General features: G+C 38.4%; 2 protein-coding genes across 3 annotated transcripts in view; one reads left to right on the forward strand and one right to left on the reverse strand.

The window, feature by feature from the left end:
• dscamb (Down syndrome cell adhesion molecule b) overlaps window positions 1-13,657 on the reverse strand; it is a 175,642-nt gene extending 161,985 nt beyond the window's left edge. For both annotated transcript variants that reach the window (XM_084419121.1, XM_084419120.1), the window contains exon 1: window positions 13,523-13,657. In XM_084419121.1, coding sequence (XP_084275247.1) covers window positions 13,523-13,565 — 43 coding nt within the window. In that variant the 5' untranslated portion in view covers window positions 13,566-13,657. The remainder of the gene's footprint in view (window positions 1-13,522) is intronic.
• A 326-nt stretch (window positions 13,658-13,983) lies between these two features.
• Window positions 13,984-21,072, forward strand: part of bace2 (beta-secretase 2) — a 46,265-nt gene continuing 39,176 nt past the window's right edge. The window contains exons 1-2 of the mRNA XM_084419124.1: window positions 13,984-14,122; window positions 14,322-14,402. Of these exons, the coding sequence (XP_084275250.1) occupies window positions 14,379-14,402 (24 nt within the window). The 5' untranslated portion in view covers window positions 13,984-14,122; window positions 14,322-14,378. The remainder of the gene's footprint in view (window positions 14,123-14,321; window positions 14,403-21,072) is intronic.

Raw genomic sequence — 21,072 nt, forward strand, 5'->3', positions numbered from 1 at the left:
AATCGTGGAACAGCTGTGTCATCATCAGAGCTTGCACAGCCGTTCATACTGCACAGAATGAGCTTCAAGTCAGACACTAATCTAATTCCATTCACTTATCGCCTGGCACACAAAACATCTGCTCCAATCTGATTGGCTGGCTTTTTGTTATATTTGAGGCATTTAAGGATGTCACAAGTACTGTAACAGTATTTTGGTTCCACAAAATCTAATTTGCGTAAAAAAAAAATCCTGATCTGATATTTGATTGGGTCTCATCTCAGATTAGATATCAAATAATATTTGATGATCAGGTGACCTTCAAAGACCACATTGCAAAGACAGTTTTTATTAGGTTTTCATTGCACAACATCAGAAAGGTCCTTCCTAAATAAGCCTGCTGGACTCCTCATCCAGGCACTTATCATTTCTAGACTGGACTATTGCAATGCTTTTCTGGCTGGACCTCTCGCATGTGCAATCAAATCTCTACAAATGATACAGAACGCAGCAGCTCGACTGGTCTTCAACGAGCCCACGTTAGGTCATTCAAGATGTTCATGTCTTTCTTTCTTCATTCGAAAAGAAATTAAGGTTTTTGAGGAAAACATTCCAGGATTTTTCTCCATATAGTGGACTTCAACGGGGACCAACGGATTGAAGGTCCAAATTGCATTTTAATGCAGCTTCAAAGTCTCTACATGATCCCAGCCGACGAATAAGGGATGCTCGTCTTGCCCGTCTTGCCCACAAATGCTCGTCTTGCCCGTCCACGACTTCACGCATTACATAATCACGTTGGAAAGGTCAGGCGGTAACCTGGCGTAGGCGGAAAATATAGGGTGAAAAACTCCATCTCATTTTCTCCTCCAATTTCAAAATCATTCGACATTGTTGTTTTACCTTTTATTTTTATGTGTATTTTTTTGTAAAGGGCGTTTGACCTAGTCTAAACGTTGGCTTTGTAAGTACTAGGTACCAACGTCACGCATGACCTTTCAACATGATTACGTAATGCGTGGCGCATCGCAGAGCTAGTGCAAGATGAGCATTTGTGGTTAAAAAGTATATATATTTAGATTTTTTTAGAAAATGACCAATGGCAAGATAAGACTCTTATTCCTTGGCTGCATTGAAACTGCAATTTGGACCTTCAACCCATTGGAGCCTGTTGAAGTCCACTATATGGAGAAAAATCCTGGAAAGTTTTCCTCAAAAACCTTAATTTCTTTTCGGCTGAAGAAAGAAAGACATGAACATCTTGGATGACGTGGGGGGGTGAGTAAATTATCAGGAAATTTTTATTCTGAAGTGAACTAATACTTTAACAGTTGCTGCTTGGATCAAGTTCAAAACATTGATGTTTGCGTACAGGACAGTCACAGGTTCTGCACCCTCCTACCTCCACTCACGCTTACGAATCTACACCCAAGGGCCTGAACCTTCACTGTTCCTCACTGTGGGAATGATCTTCCCAACCCTATCTGGACAGCCATATTCCAGCTAAGAACTCATCTTTTCCATGAACACTGAACTGCAGCCTGCTGATGTTGACAATACAAAATTATTTCTGTGCTTTTACTATTTTTCTCCCTGTGAAACGTAGTACCAGCACTTCTCATGTTATTGCCTGCTTAGGATGAATTGCTTTGTTGCATTAGTCATTTGTAAGCCGCTTTGGATAAAAGCACCTGCTAAATGAATACATTTAAACGTAGATATAAATATGTGAATAAGGCCTAACAGTGTGAATTCAGCCTAAAGAGGAGTTCACATTAAAGTCGAAACCAAATACAATGTCATCCTTTCGATTTTCTTAATGTTATATATATATAACAACCCCGTCCCTGCCAGCTCATGTTCATCTGGCTCCACTTTTTAGTGAAACGCCCACATCTGAAAAACCAATCAACAACTGATGCAAGTCCCTGCCCTATTTTTTATTTCTTTTTCAATAATCCATTACACTCGGATGTACATCACAATACGTAAGAAAAGATCTTCAGTTTTCTGTGACTATAACAGCGACTGGCAGCAACATAGGAACTAGATGTTTTTAAATATATCTCTGATTGTGTTCATCTGAAAGTAGATAGCTCTTGATGGCTTGAGGGTTTGAGTAAATCATGGGATAATTTTCATTTTTGGGTGAACTATCCCTTTAAGACACAAGGTGCATTCCAATTCATGTACTTGTGCACTATTTTATGAGGTATAGTAGTGCAAGTAGTGTATTCAGACTCAAAAATTTCAAAAAAGGAAAAAGTGCACTTTAAATACCCGGATGATGCACTTAATTAACCCAAAAAACTCCCGATTCAGAGGCTGCATCCTTCGAAGGGTGATTACGTCACAAGACGAAGGCTGTCCCAATTCAAAGGCTCCTTCAAATGCGTCCTTCTTTCCCAGAGCAATGAAGGATACAACAGATGGATCCTTTGCGGCCTTGATTACCCTAGAATTCATTGAGCTCCAGTGATGACAGGATTTGTTTTGGAAGAAATTGACAAATTACACTTTTAAACGCAAGTATTGGGTTTCAACTTATTCAAAAAAAAAAAAACGTTAAAGCGGTTCAAATGTTGACATATCTTACTAAGATGCGATTATATATTTATATATATATTTTACACTCTTTATTATATATAGAAATGGACCATGGTGAACATATTTAGACAGTTTGTGAACACTGTTTTGTTTTCAGACAGTTTAATATACAGTAACTTTCCAAAAAGTCCAATAGAAACGTTACTGTTGTCGTCAACGGCAGCTGTCACAGTTGCTAGGCGACAAGAACAATCCTCTGTAGGCTAGACCGTCCCATTTAACAACGCTTGGTCCGACCTTCGCGGCCTTCGAAGGGTGCAGCCTCTGAATTGGGACGCTGCTTTCATGCAATCAACTGTCACAGTATTAGTTACATAGCGAAGTACTATTAGACTCCGATGCTAAATGACACAAACTACACGGTAAAGTATATAGTGTACTGTATAGTGCGCCATCTGGGATGCAACTACAGTCGTAACATAGTGGCTATGTTTATGCAACTGGCCCAACCATATGAACTATATGTTCTTAGTCAGAGATCCAAGCCAATCTTATGAGAAAACATAATTGTTTTGCAAAGTTGCAATTTTTTATGATGTAGGAAAACTTACGATTTGTAATAAAAATAAGCATGCAGCCTGCACCCCAAAACCTGGCCTCAGTGGGACATGAGCACCTCGTAAATAATGTACGAACTCGATTGTACGCATTCATACGAATTCGCCAACAATTTGGCAAAATGCTAAAAAAGTTACAAATTGTCATTGACTTTATTGCACAATCTTGCAAAACACAACACAGGCCTGAAGCAAGAAATGAAAGATTTAAAGTCCCACTGAAGTGCCTTGGATCGCGCAGCTTTGTTTGATGCGTTGACGTAATTTCCACTGAAACAGGAAGCTAAGGCGGGACATATTGACTGGCCCCTCCCCCTTTTTAAATAGCCAATAGTGTTTAGTTTACCTCACAGACTACAAGTCGTACTTGAGAGCGACATGGAAGCGAATCCGAGCGCTGATGATACGTTGGATTCAATAGTAGAGCTGTGAATAAATTCTAGCCGTTTCATTCTTAACCAACATACAGTTGGAAAACAGAATAAACTCGAGCGTTTGAGCAACCGAACACACATCTCCATATTGCTCTGTGACTTTGGCCAGGTGTTGTTTATAGCATAAGTTTATAGCTTTAGATTCTTGTGAGCATTTGATTGGACAGAAGATGTGATGAGAAGCTGAAGTTCGCGGTGATGTCATAAAATCCCATGATCCGTTTTAGCGGAAGTGAGAGACTAGGTTTTGAATGCTTGTATCTCCTAAATGCGAATTTGTCATTGTTTTGGAACACACCAGCTTATTCATAACATTAAGGCTAACATATTCATATTAAAAGCGAAAAAAAAAAATCCATTTTGATTTCAGGGGGCCTTTAATAATGTTTTAATTTGAAACAAATGAACTCGCCAAACTATTAATGTACTGAGGCAATACCATGTACAGTGATAATCACAGTTATATCATCTGATAGTACCACAATACTTATATATACTATGGTAAATGTCCAAAAAGCCAAAGTATGTGTGGTGGGGGGGACGTGGTATTGTCATCGTATCATGAGTAGTACCATGTACTATGTACCATGTTGAGTAATTTTTGGTACTTTTCTGTACCAATCGTATTTGTAACCACTAAATGTTATCTGGTTAGCAGATTAACATGATGCTAGCTATATTTCTTCTCAACCTTTAAGAAAAGGTGTCTAATCAATAAAATCTGACTTCTAATCTTGGCGCTTCCTAAATAAGAGTCTGTCATTGGACAGGGGCAGAGGGAATAAAAATTAGGGGATACAAGAGCTCTTCAGTGGGAAGTCAAAACTCAGGGAAGTCAACATACAGAGAAGCCTCTATCACACGGCTCAAAGGAGAGACTATGAGACCGGTGTCCAGAGAGGCCGTCCTGCCTCGACGGTTCATAATGATGTAGAGCATCTTTACAAACAAGCATCCTGCCTTCATTAGAGCCAGCGAGAGGTCCAACAAGAGCCCTCATTGTGGTCAGTGCGACTCCGGATAGTGGCTTTCCCCCCTGCTTGGCACGTAAAACTGTTCTGGGTTCAGTAAAAGACTTCCTCTGTGTCGTCTTTATCATGGTGCAGGTGTCTGTTTCAATAGCATCTGTACACATCCGTCTATTTGAGCTTGCAAAGGCTAATGCCCAGCTCGGTTAGCTGTGTGCGCTAGTCAACTCGCGGCACAACGATGCCAAACATCACAGTCCACGTCTCAGTACACCTGGTCATTACTGAGCTCCTATATAAGACAATATTTCATTATCTCTACAACACAAATGCTATATGATGATTAATGACATTAATGACACTGATGCTAATTTACTGACAACGACTACTTGAAAGACTTGGATTCTACACCAGATCCAGTTTCAGTAGTATGGTTTTTTCAGGATAATTGATACAAACAGACCATAGTGGAAATGTTAACCTTGTAACATTAGCTAGCTGACTTTGCAACTGATCACCCCATTGATAAGAAAATGGCTTTCATTCAGTAAATGTCTATAAACGCTATGGTTTTGTCAGAGCCACGGTGTAGCATGAATCCAGCATCACTGATTTTATCACCAGAGACTATTAAGCTTTTGACTAAATTAAGATTATTTTCTGTCATTGTCCCATTTTTTGAAGTCAACATGAAATGCATGTTATTCCAAGTATAAAAGAATGTTCATCTATGTAAGAAAGAAAGAAAAAGAAAGAAAGAAAAGGGGTTGTGAATCCTATATCGTGTACACAAATTCGGACACTGGTAAGGACCCTGGACTCACGACACATTGGGACACTGATGACATTATTCCCGGTGACATGACTACGTCCTCATTGTACAATGTCACTACAGGTATTTATGAACAACAGCAGAACTGCTATCTTTCTGACTAAAAAAAAAAAAAAAAAAAAGAAATTACAGTGATACTTGTAACGCATTACAATGCGAGCAAAAGTAATCAGATTACTTTTTTTCAAGTAACTAGTAAAGTTACGCATTACTTTTCAATTCAGAACAAAATACCTGAGTTACTTTTTTAAATAAGTAATCCAAGTTACTTTGTTTTCCCATTTATTGACTGACAGCTCTCCTGTCCTCATGAAATCGTGAGTAAGTGCAGAGGCGTTGTGTGTAAACATGATGATTATTGTAGTTGTAGACTAAATGTGAACATGCATTTACTCATCTCACTTAAAAAAAAACAGATTCAGTATTCCTTAAAATTAAAAAATATTAAAACTCAGAAGATTACGCAAACCTGCAACAATCAAATATGTTAAATGACATAAATATACTTTATGTATTTAATCTCACTTTATTAACCAATGTGTTTGCTGCTGGAAAAAGTATCAAATTTACTTTAAAAGTAATTAGTTACTTTTTTAAGGAGTAACACATTATTGTAACGCATACTTTTAAAAGTAATTTTATGATAAATACTTTGCTTGTTAACATTTCAGCCTTAAATGAGCTATAAATGTTAGCTAGTTTATGTTCAATACCCGTCTAGCGATGTATTTTGTGCTAAAATATAATGAAATAACGGTTTGATTTTCTAAAACATCTATCGCATGCCACACATAATACTTCCTTTAAGGGAACAAAGTGAGCATCAGTGCTCACTGGTTTTCATTGTGCACTGTGGGACTTTTTCGTGAGCGAACGTTTCAGTGCACTGCCAGACAGCCCTTAAAGGGATAAGTCACCCAAAAATGAACATTTTGTCCTCATTTACTCACCCTCATGTTGTTCCAAAGCTGTATATGTTTCTTTCTTTTGTTGAACACAAAAGAAGATATTTTGAAGAATGTGTGTAATCAAACCACACAGACCTCCATTATAGGTAAATAAATACTATGGAAGTCCATCAACTGTTTGATTACCAACATTCTTCAAAATATCTTCTTTCGTGTTCAACAGAAAAAAGAAACTCATACAGGTTTGGAACAACATGAGGGAGAGTAAATGAGGACACAATTTTCATTTTTGGGTGAACAATCCCTTTAAAATGGCCGACTCCCGGATCAGAGCCCGGACTACTGAACCAGCGAGCTGATTGAGATGCACCCACGATTTTCTTGAAATTACCATGACATTATTTTCTTCAGAATTAAGCAAAATTTCCCCCAGATTCACATTATCATAATGCAAAAAAATGACATTCTCATTCCTGTAATCCAAAAGAAAATGACAGTATCATTGTTATAATAGAGAAATGAAATCATCTTGTCCATTAACTACTGGATTTGAATAAGAAGAAAACAATATTTAAATTTTAATTGAAAATGTATTATAATATTAGAAATAAAGATAATGCCACAATGCGAATAACTACTACTACTAATAATACAATTATAGTGAATACAGGTAAATTGATTTTTTTTTTGCCAAAATGCCCAATTATCCCGAATTAACCCTAATTGTCCTAAAATAGACTACATTTTCTTCAAGCAAAATATAATTTCTTTTACTTTTGATTTTAGAATAATATACGACCTGGCCAATTTTTGACAGTTGTATCTAAACGGACAGGTTTTGTGTGTGTGTTGTTGTTGTCGTTTTTTCGTTTTAGTATGAAAGTGGTCCATGTCCATCTGTAGGGCTACAGCGCTGTGGTGTTTTCTGAAGGAAGGACACAGTGCACCCCTCCCCACCCCTCTTCTCTGCAGAGTGTTTCTCTTTCCATTTCAGGTTGTCACGTTTCTTTTTTCTTTTTCTTCTTCTTCTTCTTCTTCTTCATGTGTGCTAGCAAGGTGACAGGAGACCGCTGCTCCACACAACCAAAGCCAGCCAGCCAACCGAGCAGACACAAATATATTCAGAGCATTTAGTACCCTGGATTAATCGAATTATAATTTAATCATCTGATCAAACAGCAATTAGCATAATCACTTGTGGGGAACAGCTGATAGAGGAGAGAGAGCAACACATAATAAACCTCAGGCAACTGCCGCTCTAATGAGACATTTAACTGCTAAAACACACATCAAAAAGCAACATCTTCATGCTTTCTGGAGCTGAGACAGCTGTTATGAGCTGAAGGACAGTAATGTGTTTCAAACGCAGCCATTTAACAGGGAAAAGTGCATTAAATTATGTATATATATATATATATATAAAAAAAGGTCTATCCAATGTGCAAACTGAGAACACAATTATTATGCAACATAAAAGGCATTTGTAATGCAAAAATGACATAATTTATGACACTTTGAAAGATCTTGTTTTCATTTACTATGATTTTGCAGCATTTACAGCAACTATGGCAGAAAGTTATGGTTATCAGGGTCAAATCTTGGACATGGGAATATGAAAACCATATTGATCCTGAATACTGATTCCTCAACAAAGACCTTCAACATATGGTTGATGGCATATGCAGTGCAGGGAAGAAGATATACGCGTGCGATTTCATTCTCTAAAGAGACTGCGATGTGAATAATGTTGAAATGAAGAAGAACATGACCACACGCATGTCCACATCACGCCGTACATTCGATGCATGGCAGACATCTGGCAAAAGTGACAGTGCTCTGAAAGGGGGCAGCTAAAAATACCAAGCACCAACTTGGTCTTATACATCTTACAGTCTATGCCATGTTTAAAAATATATCACAATGTTGAGAAAGCAAGCTCTGGTCATTTGTCACCCTGTCACTTTCTCCCACCTAGGTCAGAGATGCCTCAGCCTACATTCCTCTCTCTGCCTCTCTTTTTAAAAATAACAAGACAGCGGTGGAGGGAAAGCACATGAATACTGAGATGCATGCTCGAGATAAAAGTCATAGGACGGTGTTTTACTGAAGGCATTGATGACAGACACATTCGTTTGGTTTGATGGATATTAGGTTGATGTCATTTGCACATATTGTAAAGATAAAGCACTGCATAAAACAGAAAATAATGAGTTTTTTCTTTTCTTTTTACAAAGTCCTCGATCGTCCACACTTATTTTGTCACAATTGTTATAAAAATACAATCTAATGTGATATAACCCTATCTATCTATCTATCTATCTATCTATCTATCTGTCTATCTGTCTGTCTGTCTGTCTGTCTGTCTATCTATCTATCTATCTATCTATCTATCTATAGAGTATCAGAAATAAGCCTCTTGGAGTGTATTTTGAGAGTGTAGTTTCTATAAAATATAACAAGCTAAAATAGAGAAATTATCATTATTGAACATTAAATTAATGATTTTTCAAGTTATGTTTCCACGGTCAAGGCAAGAGACACATTTCCTTTCTTTCCTATCAAAAAATAAGGAGGTTTTAATGTCATTTTTACAAAGTCCTCATCCATTACTTATTTTGTCACAAATTTTTTTACAATCTAATGTGATATAACCCTATATTTTTTATTTATATAACCTTATATAACCCTATATTATATATATATATATATATATATATATATATATTTATTTATTTTGTGTGTATATATATATATTTATTTATTTATTTAGTATATATATATATATATATATATATATAACCTTATATAACCCTATATATATATATATATATATATATAACCTTATATAACCTTATATATATATATATATATATATATATATATATATATAACCTTATATAACCCTATATATATATAAATATATATATATACACACACACACACACACACACACACACATTTCTAGAGTCTCAGAAATAAGCAAGACTCTATAAAATATAACAAGCTCAAATAGACAAATGATAATTATTGAACATTAAATTAATGATTTTTCAAGTTATGTTTTCACGGTAAAAGAAAGAGACACATTTCCTTTCTCTGAGAGTTAATACGAAGGATGAGAAACCTTTTTTTTTTTTTTGAGCCACATTTAAATGTGATAAATAATTAACTCAATTTAAATAAGAATTGTTTGAAGATGGTTCCCTTAAATGTGGCAAGCTTTTGAAACAAAATATAGTTCTAGCTATAGAAATCCAGCAACAAAAAATACTAATAAATACTTAAATAATCAATTCCTACACTGTAAAAAAAATTCTAACCTCTCCAAGTCAAAATTTTCTAGTGACTGGTCACATCTAAATTTTTAAATTGGCCCAAGTGCAATTCTTGTTGCAATAGTCTGGTAACATTGGCTCAATGAGAAATAATACGTCAGACTAATTGAAAAATTTAGATGTAACCAGTCACTAGAAAATTTTGACTTGGGGATGTCTTTTTTTTTTTTACAGTGTAAGTACATTTACAGTATACAATTCATACCTAATGAATAAAACTGACATCACAATGTGACAGGACAACTGTTTCTCCATGTTGTCCTCAAAATGACCTCTAAACATGTTCGTCCTCTAACATGACAACGGCAGAGTCTTTCTCAGTCAACAAATCATCTTAGCAATACAGCTCATTTCATTAGGAATATGCTTTTTGGCATTTTGTGGTTGAATTGCGCTGATATCAACAACACTTTACATTACAGTCCTTCATGCATCCTTAAGTGATAAGGATACAGTCCTTAAGTATAAGCACACACAAACAGTGTAATCTAATATTATCCAAAGACAAACGGTTAAATCAGTGGCTAACGTTAAAATCAGTGGGTGGTTTGACTCATTCAAAGTCTCATCTTGATGAAAAGATCCTGTTATACCACATGTGGCAAGGAAGCAGAAAAAAACACAGCTAAATTGCTAAATAACTGAACAAAATGAGCAAAAAAATGACACTGTGAATTGCAACATAAATATGTACTTGAGGATTGGGGGGGGGGGGGGGGGGGGGGGGGGGTGTGTTGAGGACGCGAACTCCGAATCTTTAAATAGGTAATCGAGGATTGCAGGGCGCAGGTCTTACAGGACTATCTCACAAACCGGAACAGATGGGCCTCTAATCAGCAAACTGCCTTAATTGCCCCCAATAGATTAACAGTTGCACACAGCCAAATTTACTCAAATCATTCCTCGCATTTCTCCTTAGACTCTTGAAGAAATCCCAGTTAAACCTGAAATGAAGTCATTATTCTGGATCATATCATTCTGATTGCTTTGGTATAATTCAGTTAGTGCGAGGACTGAATAATCCCCAATAACGACAGCATGTTTTTGCACAGGATTTAGGGCGGCTGAGATTATAATCCGCTGTGCGACTCGCATGTGTTTTTGTGGACAACAAGTGACGGATTATAATTTTCGAGTAACAGATCCGAGGCAGTTACATTCCTCATCCCAAGCGCCTTATTGTATTTACCCTGTTTTGCTTTAAATCGAGGTGCTAAAAATGCCTTTTTCTGCTGAAATTCTTGTTATTGTTACAGTGTAATTATATATTTAAGTTCTGAGTAATATTAAGCAACTACATGTACTTACTATAGGGTTAGGGTAGGATTAGGATTTGGTTGAGGGTTAGTTCCATGTAATTATGCATAATTTACTGTTGTTACTATGGTAAGTACATGTAACATATGTAACAAGGACACTGTAAAATAAAGTGTTACCAAATTCTGTTATTAGATGTAGAACCTCAATACATATGCATTTCTTTGCACAACATGGCTGTCGTGCACATGAAACAGTGGTTTCTGTTAGACAATGCTGCAAATAAGAATAAAAAAAGAGTTATAAATATTTTTTAAATGATTGAAATTGAAAACGTTGAATCATTGATAAAAACATGTTCCTAAACGGTAACGATAAGATACCTATTCAACCGATGCTCTTTTATTGTACGTCAGGGGTCATTCATTCACACACACACACACACACACACACACACACAACGGCCTTATTTGATACGTGACTATGGCTCTAATAATAGAGGTTTCCATAGTGACAGGCCAAGCAGCATGTGATAAAACTTCTAGACTAGAGGCTTGAATGTTCTAGAATACAGTTGCTCTCTGAGATGAGAAAGTGGCCGCTTACTGTATAACGGGAAGGTTGATTATTCTCAGATCGCAGAACAAATCATATTTGTCTAGTTACATTCCTAACTTTTCCCCAATTAACAAATTAGCATATTAAGATGTCAACAGCTAACTTAAAATCTGCTGCACGCATAAGACATGAGCTGGTTTTATAGGAACCCAAACACACACAGAATAGAGAGCGTTGGGCGATGGTGACTGATGAGTTCTTACTGCTCTTTTATGAGTTTCAGCTGAGGCAGGGTGGCGCAATTTCAATTCAAAGTTATTACAAAATACATCTCAATATTTTTTTGATTTTATTTCATATTCGCCCCGAGTGAGAAAAGCCTCGGTGTTTCGAGCTCAAACAGCAAGAGTAAAGGGTGTATTTATCTCCCTCCTCTGAAGAAGGGGATTATTCTGTTGTTTTCTCTCGTAACATCCTCACCGCCTCAAAATGACTGCCATTCAAAGCTTCACATTGAGGACTCGCTCCAGCATTTGCCAATAGCCATTTTACATCAAATCTTTTTTTTTTCTTTTTTTTTCGTCCAAGCATGGGTCTCTGTTCCCCTTTTTTCGCCTCACGCATTAACCTTCCCTCGACAATGTCTGTCTGTCTGCAATTTTTCGAGAAGATAAGTCTATTTTCCCGTCTCGCTTGATTCTGTTTTTCCCTCCATGGCTCCCTCCTTACGTACACACCCTTCCATGTTTGCACCTACTGACCATCTCTCCAGTTCTGCTGGCGAATCACACCTTTTTACACTGCTGTGAAGATGCAGTACTGAAAACAGGTTGGAAAGAAAGGAAAATCATGCTTAAGGCACAATCGGCCTTATAAAATATAAAGATGGCTTTAAATTTCTAGCTGCACACACACACACACACACACAAACATCCACGCAGGCGCAGTCCCTTAAGTACACACACATACACACACACACACACACACACTTATTAAGGCGTTGTGTAGTATTTTTCATCTACTTCCCTTGCATTTGCTTATGGACTTTTTTTATTTTTTTATCACTGATTAATTTTTTTATGCTTCATATTACAGTCTCATTTTAGATATGCAATTCAAAAAGTATGACCATCGAGCTAAACACATAATTTGTTTTTAAAGACTTTAATTTAGCATATAACACATTTTGCAAAAACAGAGAGGCCCTGCATAATTTGTGTTTTATGTGTGATAACATGTGATCAAGATTGCATTATGTTTAATTTGATCATATTTAATTTTCTCTGCTATCCACCTACTGTGAGGCTCAAGTGTACAACAGGGGTGTATTACAAAAAAAATAACTGGATGAAATAACTTCATTTGACGCGCCCGGATGAAATATTTAAATATTTACGGGGTTAATTGTGTGCCGTCAAATGATTTTGATCGTACAATAAACCAATTAAATACCATTCCTCAGTTTATTTATAATCATCGTAAATAAACAAAGCCTTTATAAATTAAACAATATATTGCAGCCATTAATTAAATTAAATTTGACTTGGTTGATTTAAAACAGTAGTTACACGGATGGGGAAGGGCGCAGCACATATAACCAATTTAAAATACGTTAGTCATTATAGATAAAAAAAGGGGGGGAAAGACCTTTAAAATACGATATGCAACACTGAAAATCGAAAGCACATGGATGAGTAGCTTCTACAACACTCAGTGTGATAAACAAGAGGTCACGTTCATTAACATCTTCCCATGCGTAAAACAAACGACAAGAAACCTGTGCAATACCTGCCGGTGGCCCCTGTGTGTGTGTGTGTGCGCGCACAGGAATCATTATATGAGGCTTTTTGCAGTACGCAGTGCTTATATAGTGCTGGCATCATCAAGGCCATAATGTGACTAATGTAAGGTGTGTTTTTTCCCCCCATAAATGATTAGAGGAGGGAAACTCTCCCAGCCTATAGGTGACCCCCATGACACCATTAAAAATCTTGAAATTAATTTTCATACAGTACACCTTTTCCTGATCGTCCTGATGAGGGTAAATCAAGTTTGAAATTAGGAAGAAGAAAAAAATGAAGACTAACCATTCAGGATGCTCTGGAGAAAGAGAAATGCCAATATCCACATGCCCCGCTGCGTTCAATCCCCAAGCTAGATTTTCCTCTTTTCACTCCGCACACTTTGTCCACAGCTTTTTCCTGATCCCCCACTCAGAATGCCAACAGTAAGGTTAAAACAAAAGCCAGTCCAGATTTCCTGTGCCAATGACTTGATAGGATCTCCACCGTGCGTATTATGTGCGCGCTTTTGCGCCCGGACGTTGCGCATGAAGGATGTGCGGATGGTTCTAGTGTGATTGTCTTGGTTAAAGCTCGGATGCTCTCCGGATGCTGCTGTGCTTCAGGGGTGGGGGGGTGGGGGGTGATGCTGGATGCTGGATGCAGGTGCGATGCTGATTCAGGAGCGCCTTTCAACGGAGCAGATGGTGATGCGGGAGGAGAAAGAAAACTTTCAAAGCAAAAGCAACGGTGCCGTTCAAGCGTTTCATTTAAACCAAGGGGAACCAAGTATTTTTGAAAAAAAGGGAAGAAAAGGAACTAAACAGGGGAGTATAAATCATAGGTGTTTAATCAGAAATGGGAATGGAAAGAAAGTCCGGAAAAGCTGAAGCGGCAGGAACAAAGGTGAGATCCCAGAGTCAGACCATCTTCTTGAGCACCTCTCGCCGTCCAGCAGGCTGCAAGCAGGCGCATCTTCCTCCTGCGTGGCGCTTTAATCGCATTGGTTCGTGTGCTGCTAACCCTCTCTGCCTCAGAGCATTAGAGAATAACCCTCTCTCTCTCTCTCTCTCTCTCTCTCTCTCTCTCTCTCCTGCCTCCACAGCCTGGCTCACTGCTCACTGCCTTAAAGGAGCCGAGACACTCCTCTGAAGGATGAAGGATGAGGAGGACACACCTATTTCAGGTGCGCACTTAATATGAACGCGGGAAAAAGTCCCGCGCGCTATCTTAGCTCGCGAGTCTTAGTTATCAACGTGTCAAAGACCTTCTCCGTGCATTTATAGGTTTGTTAAAATTAAACTTTTTAAAACCAAACTGTACTTTTGTCGTGTTATCGTCAAACATATGCTAGAGCATTCTTTAAAGTTCACAGAATAACTTTTAGCGGATTTAAAATGTATAGTCTTTCACTTCTGGAAAACATCGATAACTTACATTTTTACTCGGAGCCGTATGCATGTTCTGCCCATTAAAATGAAAATGTACCAGCTGCTAATGCTGCAGGCTAGTATTAGTAAATAACAAATCTGGATTCATTTATGCGATGTCGTTTAAAAGACTTCTTCAGCCGTTGCGCCATATTACTATATGCTCGTATTAATAATCTGATCAGACCACATTATTTATAGTCAGTAGGCCTATTTTTGCGCTTTGTGTCTAAGACGTTGTTTTTTTGTCAATTACTTATAAGTTTTTTTGTCTTAAAAATTAATTTAGTTTAATTTAATTTAATTTAAACTGTTGTGCCTGACAAAGCCTGTATATGTTTCTTTTCTTTTTTATGTTCTGTTTTTCTGTTTTATTATTAGCAAAATAAGAGTGTTACAAATACCAAAGCCTGTATACGTTTAAACATACTGTAAAAGAAACTCACCTCACTTTAAACCATGCACAAGAAACAAGACTCCTTTTCTAAATATGATGTCGGAAACTATCTAATTGAAAGTAAAATAAATTCTGAATTTTGGGAAAGAAATAAAGTATTTTAGAAAAAAGAAAAGAAAATGGTGATGGCTTGTGAATCTGTACATGTTCAGTTTTTCCTAGCAGACTGATAAAAATATGCACCATTGGCTCTATACAACAGTTTAAGTACAGTAGCCTACACCTGTGGCCCAAAACAACACCTCACCTCTGCATCCTTCTATTAGCAATAAATCTCTGTGACGTAGGTGAGGTCTTGTGAGATACCAATTCTGTAAGCTCAACTGTCTGGAACACGTTCTTCCGGTGTATATTAAGCCCATTTTGTTGACTTTAGCTGTTGCAACATTTTCACCATTTAATGGTGTTGATACAAAAAGAAATATGCATTGAATTCTCAGCACTTCATCAAGGGGGCTAGAGCTAACATTAGCATAAACTGTCCTGTTTTATGGCCATACTGTATGCATGTTGGAGTAGATCATGTTAGAGCATTTAAATGTCATGCTATTAAAGTGACAGCAAAGATGGCAATTATTTAAACATCTCCCAGATACTACATGCATGACTGGATGGTCTTTTTGAAAGAAGAGGACGGGACCAAGAACTGAACCCTGGGGCACCCCCTTTACATGCATTTAGACACCCCTCCTCTGTAAGATACACTGATACTGTCATTTTGTCTTGTCCTTCTTCACCCAATGCTTTAAACCCAAACTGAACCCTAATCAATAATTTTTTATGTTTATTTACTCAATGAAAATTACAACATCACTGCACAAGTATATATTTGGTTATCATATTCACTTAAGAAATACTGAAACAAAATAAACCATAAACATTGTAATAAGATTATTCTTCTGCAATCCATATTCTACTGATTCTGTCAGAATTTTTACCCCTCTGTAGATTATACAATGGCGGGAACAGTTGCTTTAATGTGAAATACTTTTATGACAATGTGTAACGTATCCACTGGAGGCAAGCTTATTGAGAACCCAAGTGCAGTTTATTACAAACAAGATCAAACATAAAACAAAAACATGGCGTGGCATGAGAAACTCAAAATGAAGACATGAACATGAACAGACTTACAAACAGTGGACTAGGAAACAATACTTGACCAAGACACGTGGCAAACATGAGGGCTTAAATACACAGACTAATTACAAGAAGGGACACCTGTGGACAATAGCCGCGTTTCCACTGTCGGGCCAGTGCGAGCCAGGGCTTTAAACGGGCCGTGCTGGGCTAATAGCCTCGGGCCAGTAGCACCGGGCCCAAAATCTGCTGCGTTTCCACTGTCGGGCCAGAAGCTCTACAGCGTTTCACTAAAACACGCCCGTAACACGCCTCTCTGGAACAACGTCACACTAACCCATCTTTTCATCAACAAATGGAAGTTTTATCAGAAAACTAATCAGAAAGAAATCACTGGAAACAGCGTGATCGCAAAACAAACATGATAAAAGCGACCGTTTGCTGGCATTTTTGTTGTTTACTTGAATATTTAAAACCCAAGCATCAATGTTTTACCACAGGTTTACAATAAAAAGTGATACATTGATCATAATGAATTAAATTATGTAAAAATTGCACATTAGTCACACAGAAATAAATTACCGTTACGTCTATTTCACAAAAGAAAGAGGACACACTTTCTTATTCAGTCGAGGCTGTTTCTGTTTATTTGGTAGTTACAGGACATATTTACATCACATTTAGAAAGAATGATCATTTCTACAAATATGCCACCAAAAGTACGACCTGAGGAGCTTTAGCACTCTCTCGACTCCCAGTAGGCTACAGATATTTTCAGTCAGAGAAACAGAGGAAGCTCCCGAAAAGAAAGTTGCTTTAGTCCGGTATAAAGAGACGAGACATAGGCTACTGACAGATAAAATAAAAACATGATTATGATAGCCTTTATGATTTGTCTGATTTCTTCAAGCGTTCATATTTACTATGTTAACTATGGTAATGGTTAGCGTGCATAGACTTTTGCATCGTGTATAAATATTTCTACCTTATACGGTGATCAGAATCCACATCGGATCACAAACAGAAGGCATTCAAACATGAAAGTGAGTTTTGAGGTAAATTATTTTAAAAGTCTTTAATGCTGACAGAATCATCCGGCGCTGCCGTCTCCCGACTCAGGTAAACCCCGCCTCTGTTCGTAACCACTCCTCCAGCCCGAGCTGGCCCGCTTTGGACCAAGGTATTCAACGGGACAGAAAATCCTGGCCGTTGGCCCCGAGTAAGCCCCGAATCAAGCCCTGAACCAAGCCCCGGAAGTGACAGTGGAAACGCGACTGGCCCTGGCACGCACTAGCACGCCCGGCCCTGGCCCGACAGTGGAAACGCGGCTAATGATCAGACAATTAACCAATGACAAGACACATGGCAGGATCACATGACAAACAGGGAATCACATGACAAGACACAGAAACATGACAATGACAAAACCAAAACGTTACACAGTGACATCTGGATCATGTGCAGTGTGAAACTCAATACACCAGTCCTCTCTCAGGAGCACACTGTGTGAACCACTGACTGCTATTGTCATGTCATAAATCAGGGTAGCTTGTACCCTCAATATACATGAAGGTAACATTCAATCACATGCAAGCAATGACGAGTGCAACAAGTGCAAATTGTGATAGATGCAAAATAGCAGGACTTTCTGTCCTAGTAGTGTAAATAGTAGTTAGATTTTATAAATACTTAATACTGTAAATCAGTGTTTCCCAACTCAATTCCTGGAGGTACACCATTTTGGATGTCTACATCATCTGACATATCTATTTCTGGTCTTGGAGTCTCTACTAACGAGCTGATGAGATGAATTAGGTGTGTTTAATTGGGAAGATGTGTAGTGTAGGTGTGCCTCCAGGAACAGGGTTGGGAAACACTGGTGTAAAATAGTGGCAGATAGTATTTGCACCCCAGTACATTATAAAACAGTATGCAATAATAACAGTGTCGGCGTCATGAACGGGGTGCGTCAGTGTCGGGGTGTGGCTTGGAAGGGGGCGACTGACGCTCACTATCACTGTGCCCCTTACTTTTTAAAGTCATAAATAAATGCCTTATTATTGGCATTAAATGCCTTATTGGCCCTTAACCCTATTGAACCTGCTGATCAATAAAGGTGTATCCAAAGGTCCAAAAAAGGAGCCAAGTTTTTTGTTTTCTTTCACACGCATCAAAGTATTCCACTCCTCTGTCATAATCAGCCATTTCAATATACACATATGCAAGTTGACAGTCAGTAAGTCAGTCCTGGTGAGAGCGGCCCCTTTGTTTTGACAACTCCACTGAGGCCTAGTGTTCCCTTACAACCAAACACACACCGGTCTATCGGCGGCCAAATGTCAGCCCGCTGACTTCCAGATATCCTGCAGAGGATCAGGTTTACCTTTCACTACGTTGCCCATTAGCCAAGAATAGATCCGTCTAGAGCAACACCATATGATCTCTTTTGTTACCTTAAACAATAGTGGCGATAAAGACATGAGGCGCGTGTTGAGAACTAAATATAACAACATGTAAAGTTAGCCGCTGGCTGTACTGTTACTAATGCGCCATTTTCAAATACATGCCCATGAGAGCCAGAATTCACCTTACAGATCGTCATTATTTAATCAACCCTTGTGTTATTCCCAACTTGTATGTAGTTATTTTTTTCCATGCAACACAAAAGTAGAATTAGAATGGAAAATGAATTGCTAAAGTGTGTAACAGACACCTTTTATGCGAGTTGTGTCAGAGGCACGTTGCTACATTACGCATGCTATACTTAAGGGGAGACTTAAAATGACTGATGTAACATCAGTTATAACTTAATTCACAACAAACTGACTGGCAATATCTGGTATGTGCAAACACAATTCAGCCCTCAACTTCCTCCCAAACTAACGGTTTCACTGACAGCAGTCTTAGCACACTGTTTTGAGTGACTTAAAACTAAAAATATATTAATAAAGCCATCATTTATTTTACAATAAATAAATAAATAAACATATAATTTTGAACAGTGATCTCACCTTCAAAAGTTACATGTTTTCATGTTTCTGGTCTTATCTGGAGACAATATTAAGAAATTTCATGTGATATGTCTGTATGAATGTAGACTAACAGCTGCTTTTAGAGCAGCACAAATGAGGGACCAGAACACGTAGAATGGACAGACATTTGCCAAGTGTAGATGAAATATAGATTGAAAAACAGATTCAAAAACATCTAATGTCCTATTTAACTATTTCACATGTGTTTCTATTCATTTAAAAATGTGTTGGCAATTTTAAAATTGATGGTGTTGTGAAGACATGTTATTTTATTGGATCAGGAGACAGCTTTTTTTCCTGTCCTCTCCCACTGTACAAGAATGGCTCTTTTGGGTTTGACATTTACTATAGGCATCACTGTAAATAATAATAATAATAACTTTTACAAAAAAAAAAAAAATGTAAATGTAAGGTAGGGTGGTAGCCAAAGAGCACAAAGAAGTCTCAGTAGTAGACAAACAAAAACAGCATGCAGAAGATCAATGGAGAGTTAAGAACAGGAACTTGAGAGATTGCATACCACACATGAACAAATGAGAACATACAAAAATTAACTGAGGATAATCACAGGGCTTAAAATACACAGGGCAAACAAAGGAAACTAGAAAATACACAGGTGAAACTAATTAGTAACTAAGGCAACTAACTAGGGAGAAAACAGGGACTAAAAAAGGGAATACAAGAAACAGAAACAGAAACACAAAAACAAAATGACAACTCTTACATAACTCCCCCCTCTTAGAAGGCACTTAGGAACTTGAGGGAAGGAGGAGCCTGGTAGAGCCGAAGGGATTAGAGTTCTCAACGGGCCTGAAAATTACAACCCGACCCAACCCGGCCCGTGGCTTTTAAAGCCCGGACCCGATGTAACCCGACACATAAACATGAATTATCTGCCCGAACCCGGCCCGCGGCCCGACGCCGCGTCGGATTTTTTTTTTCTCTCATACACGTATTATCATGACCAGCAGATGGGAATTCAAATCAACCTTTAATGTTCACGCCTTTTAACAATACAAACAACTGAAACAATAAACTTTAAATATATAAATAGGCTGTAGTAGCGACGGTGAATTCACCTGCGGCAAGTTTACTTCTCACAACTCCATCTTCTTCTCCAGGCTAAAGGCGTGCACGCAGCGGCGTCAGGTCTGCCCCCGCCCCTCTCCATGATGCACGTTACACAAAGCAGCCAGACTTTCTTTACGGTGAACAGCAGCGATGATTAATAGCCTAAATGTTTTTTTTTGTTTGTTTTTACTGAGCGGAAAAGATTAAGCCCGAGGTCCGACCCGACCCGAGTCATTTGATTATATTTTCGACCCGAACCCGGCCCGAACCCGCGGGTCCCGTCGGGTTTGTCGGGCCGACCCGACCCGTTGAGAACTCTAGAAGGGATGGAGGGCTGAGGCGCAGCCGGAGGCCCAGAAGTCCACGGCTGAACCAGGACGATGATGGACCAAGGCGGAGCTGGAGGATCGAGGGAGCCCGAGGGATGATGGGCAAAGGCGGCGTCAATGGACTAACAAGCCAAGGTAGAGTAATGGGCCCGTAGGCCTGAGGTGCAGCCAGGGAATCCGCCTCACAAGGCCAAACTGGTGTTAGAGAGGCCCAAAGCGGAGCAGAAGAGCTGAAGGAAGCCAGCAGAGAGAGAAGAGCCGAGCAGGTGACCAGCACCAGTAGAGAAGGTAGATCCAGGGAAGTGGATGGAGCCTGCGGAGGGGGCAGGGCAAAAAGGGGGAGGGATGATTCCAGATAATAATAATAATTAATAATATTAATGCTTATTATTTATAAAGCACTTTTCCTAAGCTTAAGGTCTCTGTACAGGGAAATAATGAAGTAGACATGGAATCA

This window comes from Rutilus rutilus (assembly GCF_951802725.1).
Source record: "Rutilus rutilus genome assembly, chromosome: 9".
In the NCBI taxonomy this organism is placed as follows: Eukaryota; Metazoa; Chordata; class Actinopteri; order Cypriniformes; family Leuciscidae; genus Rutilus; species Rutilus rutilus.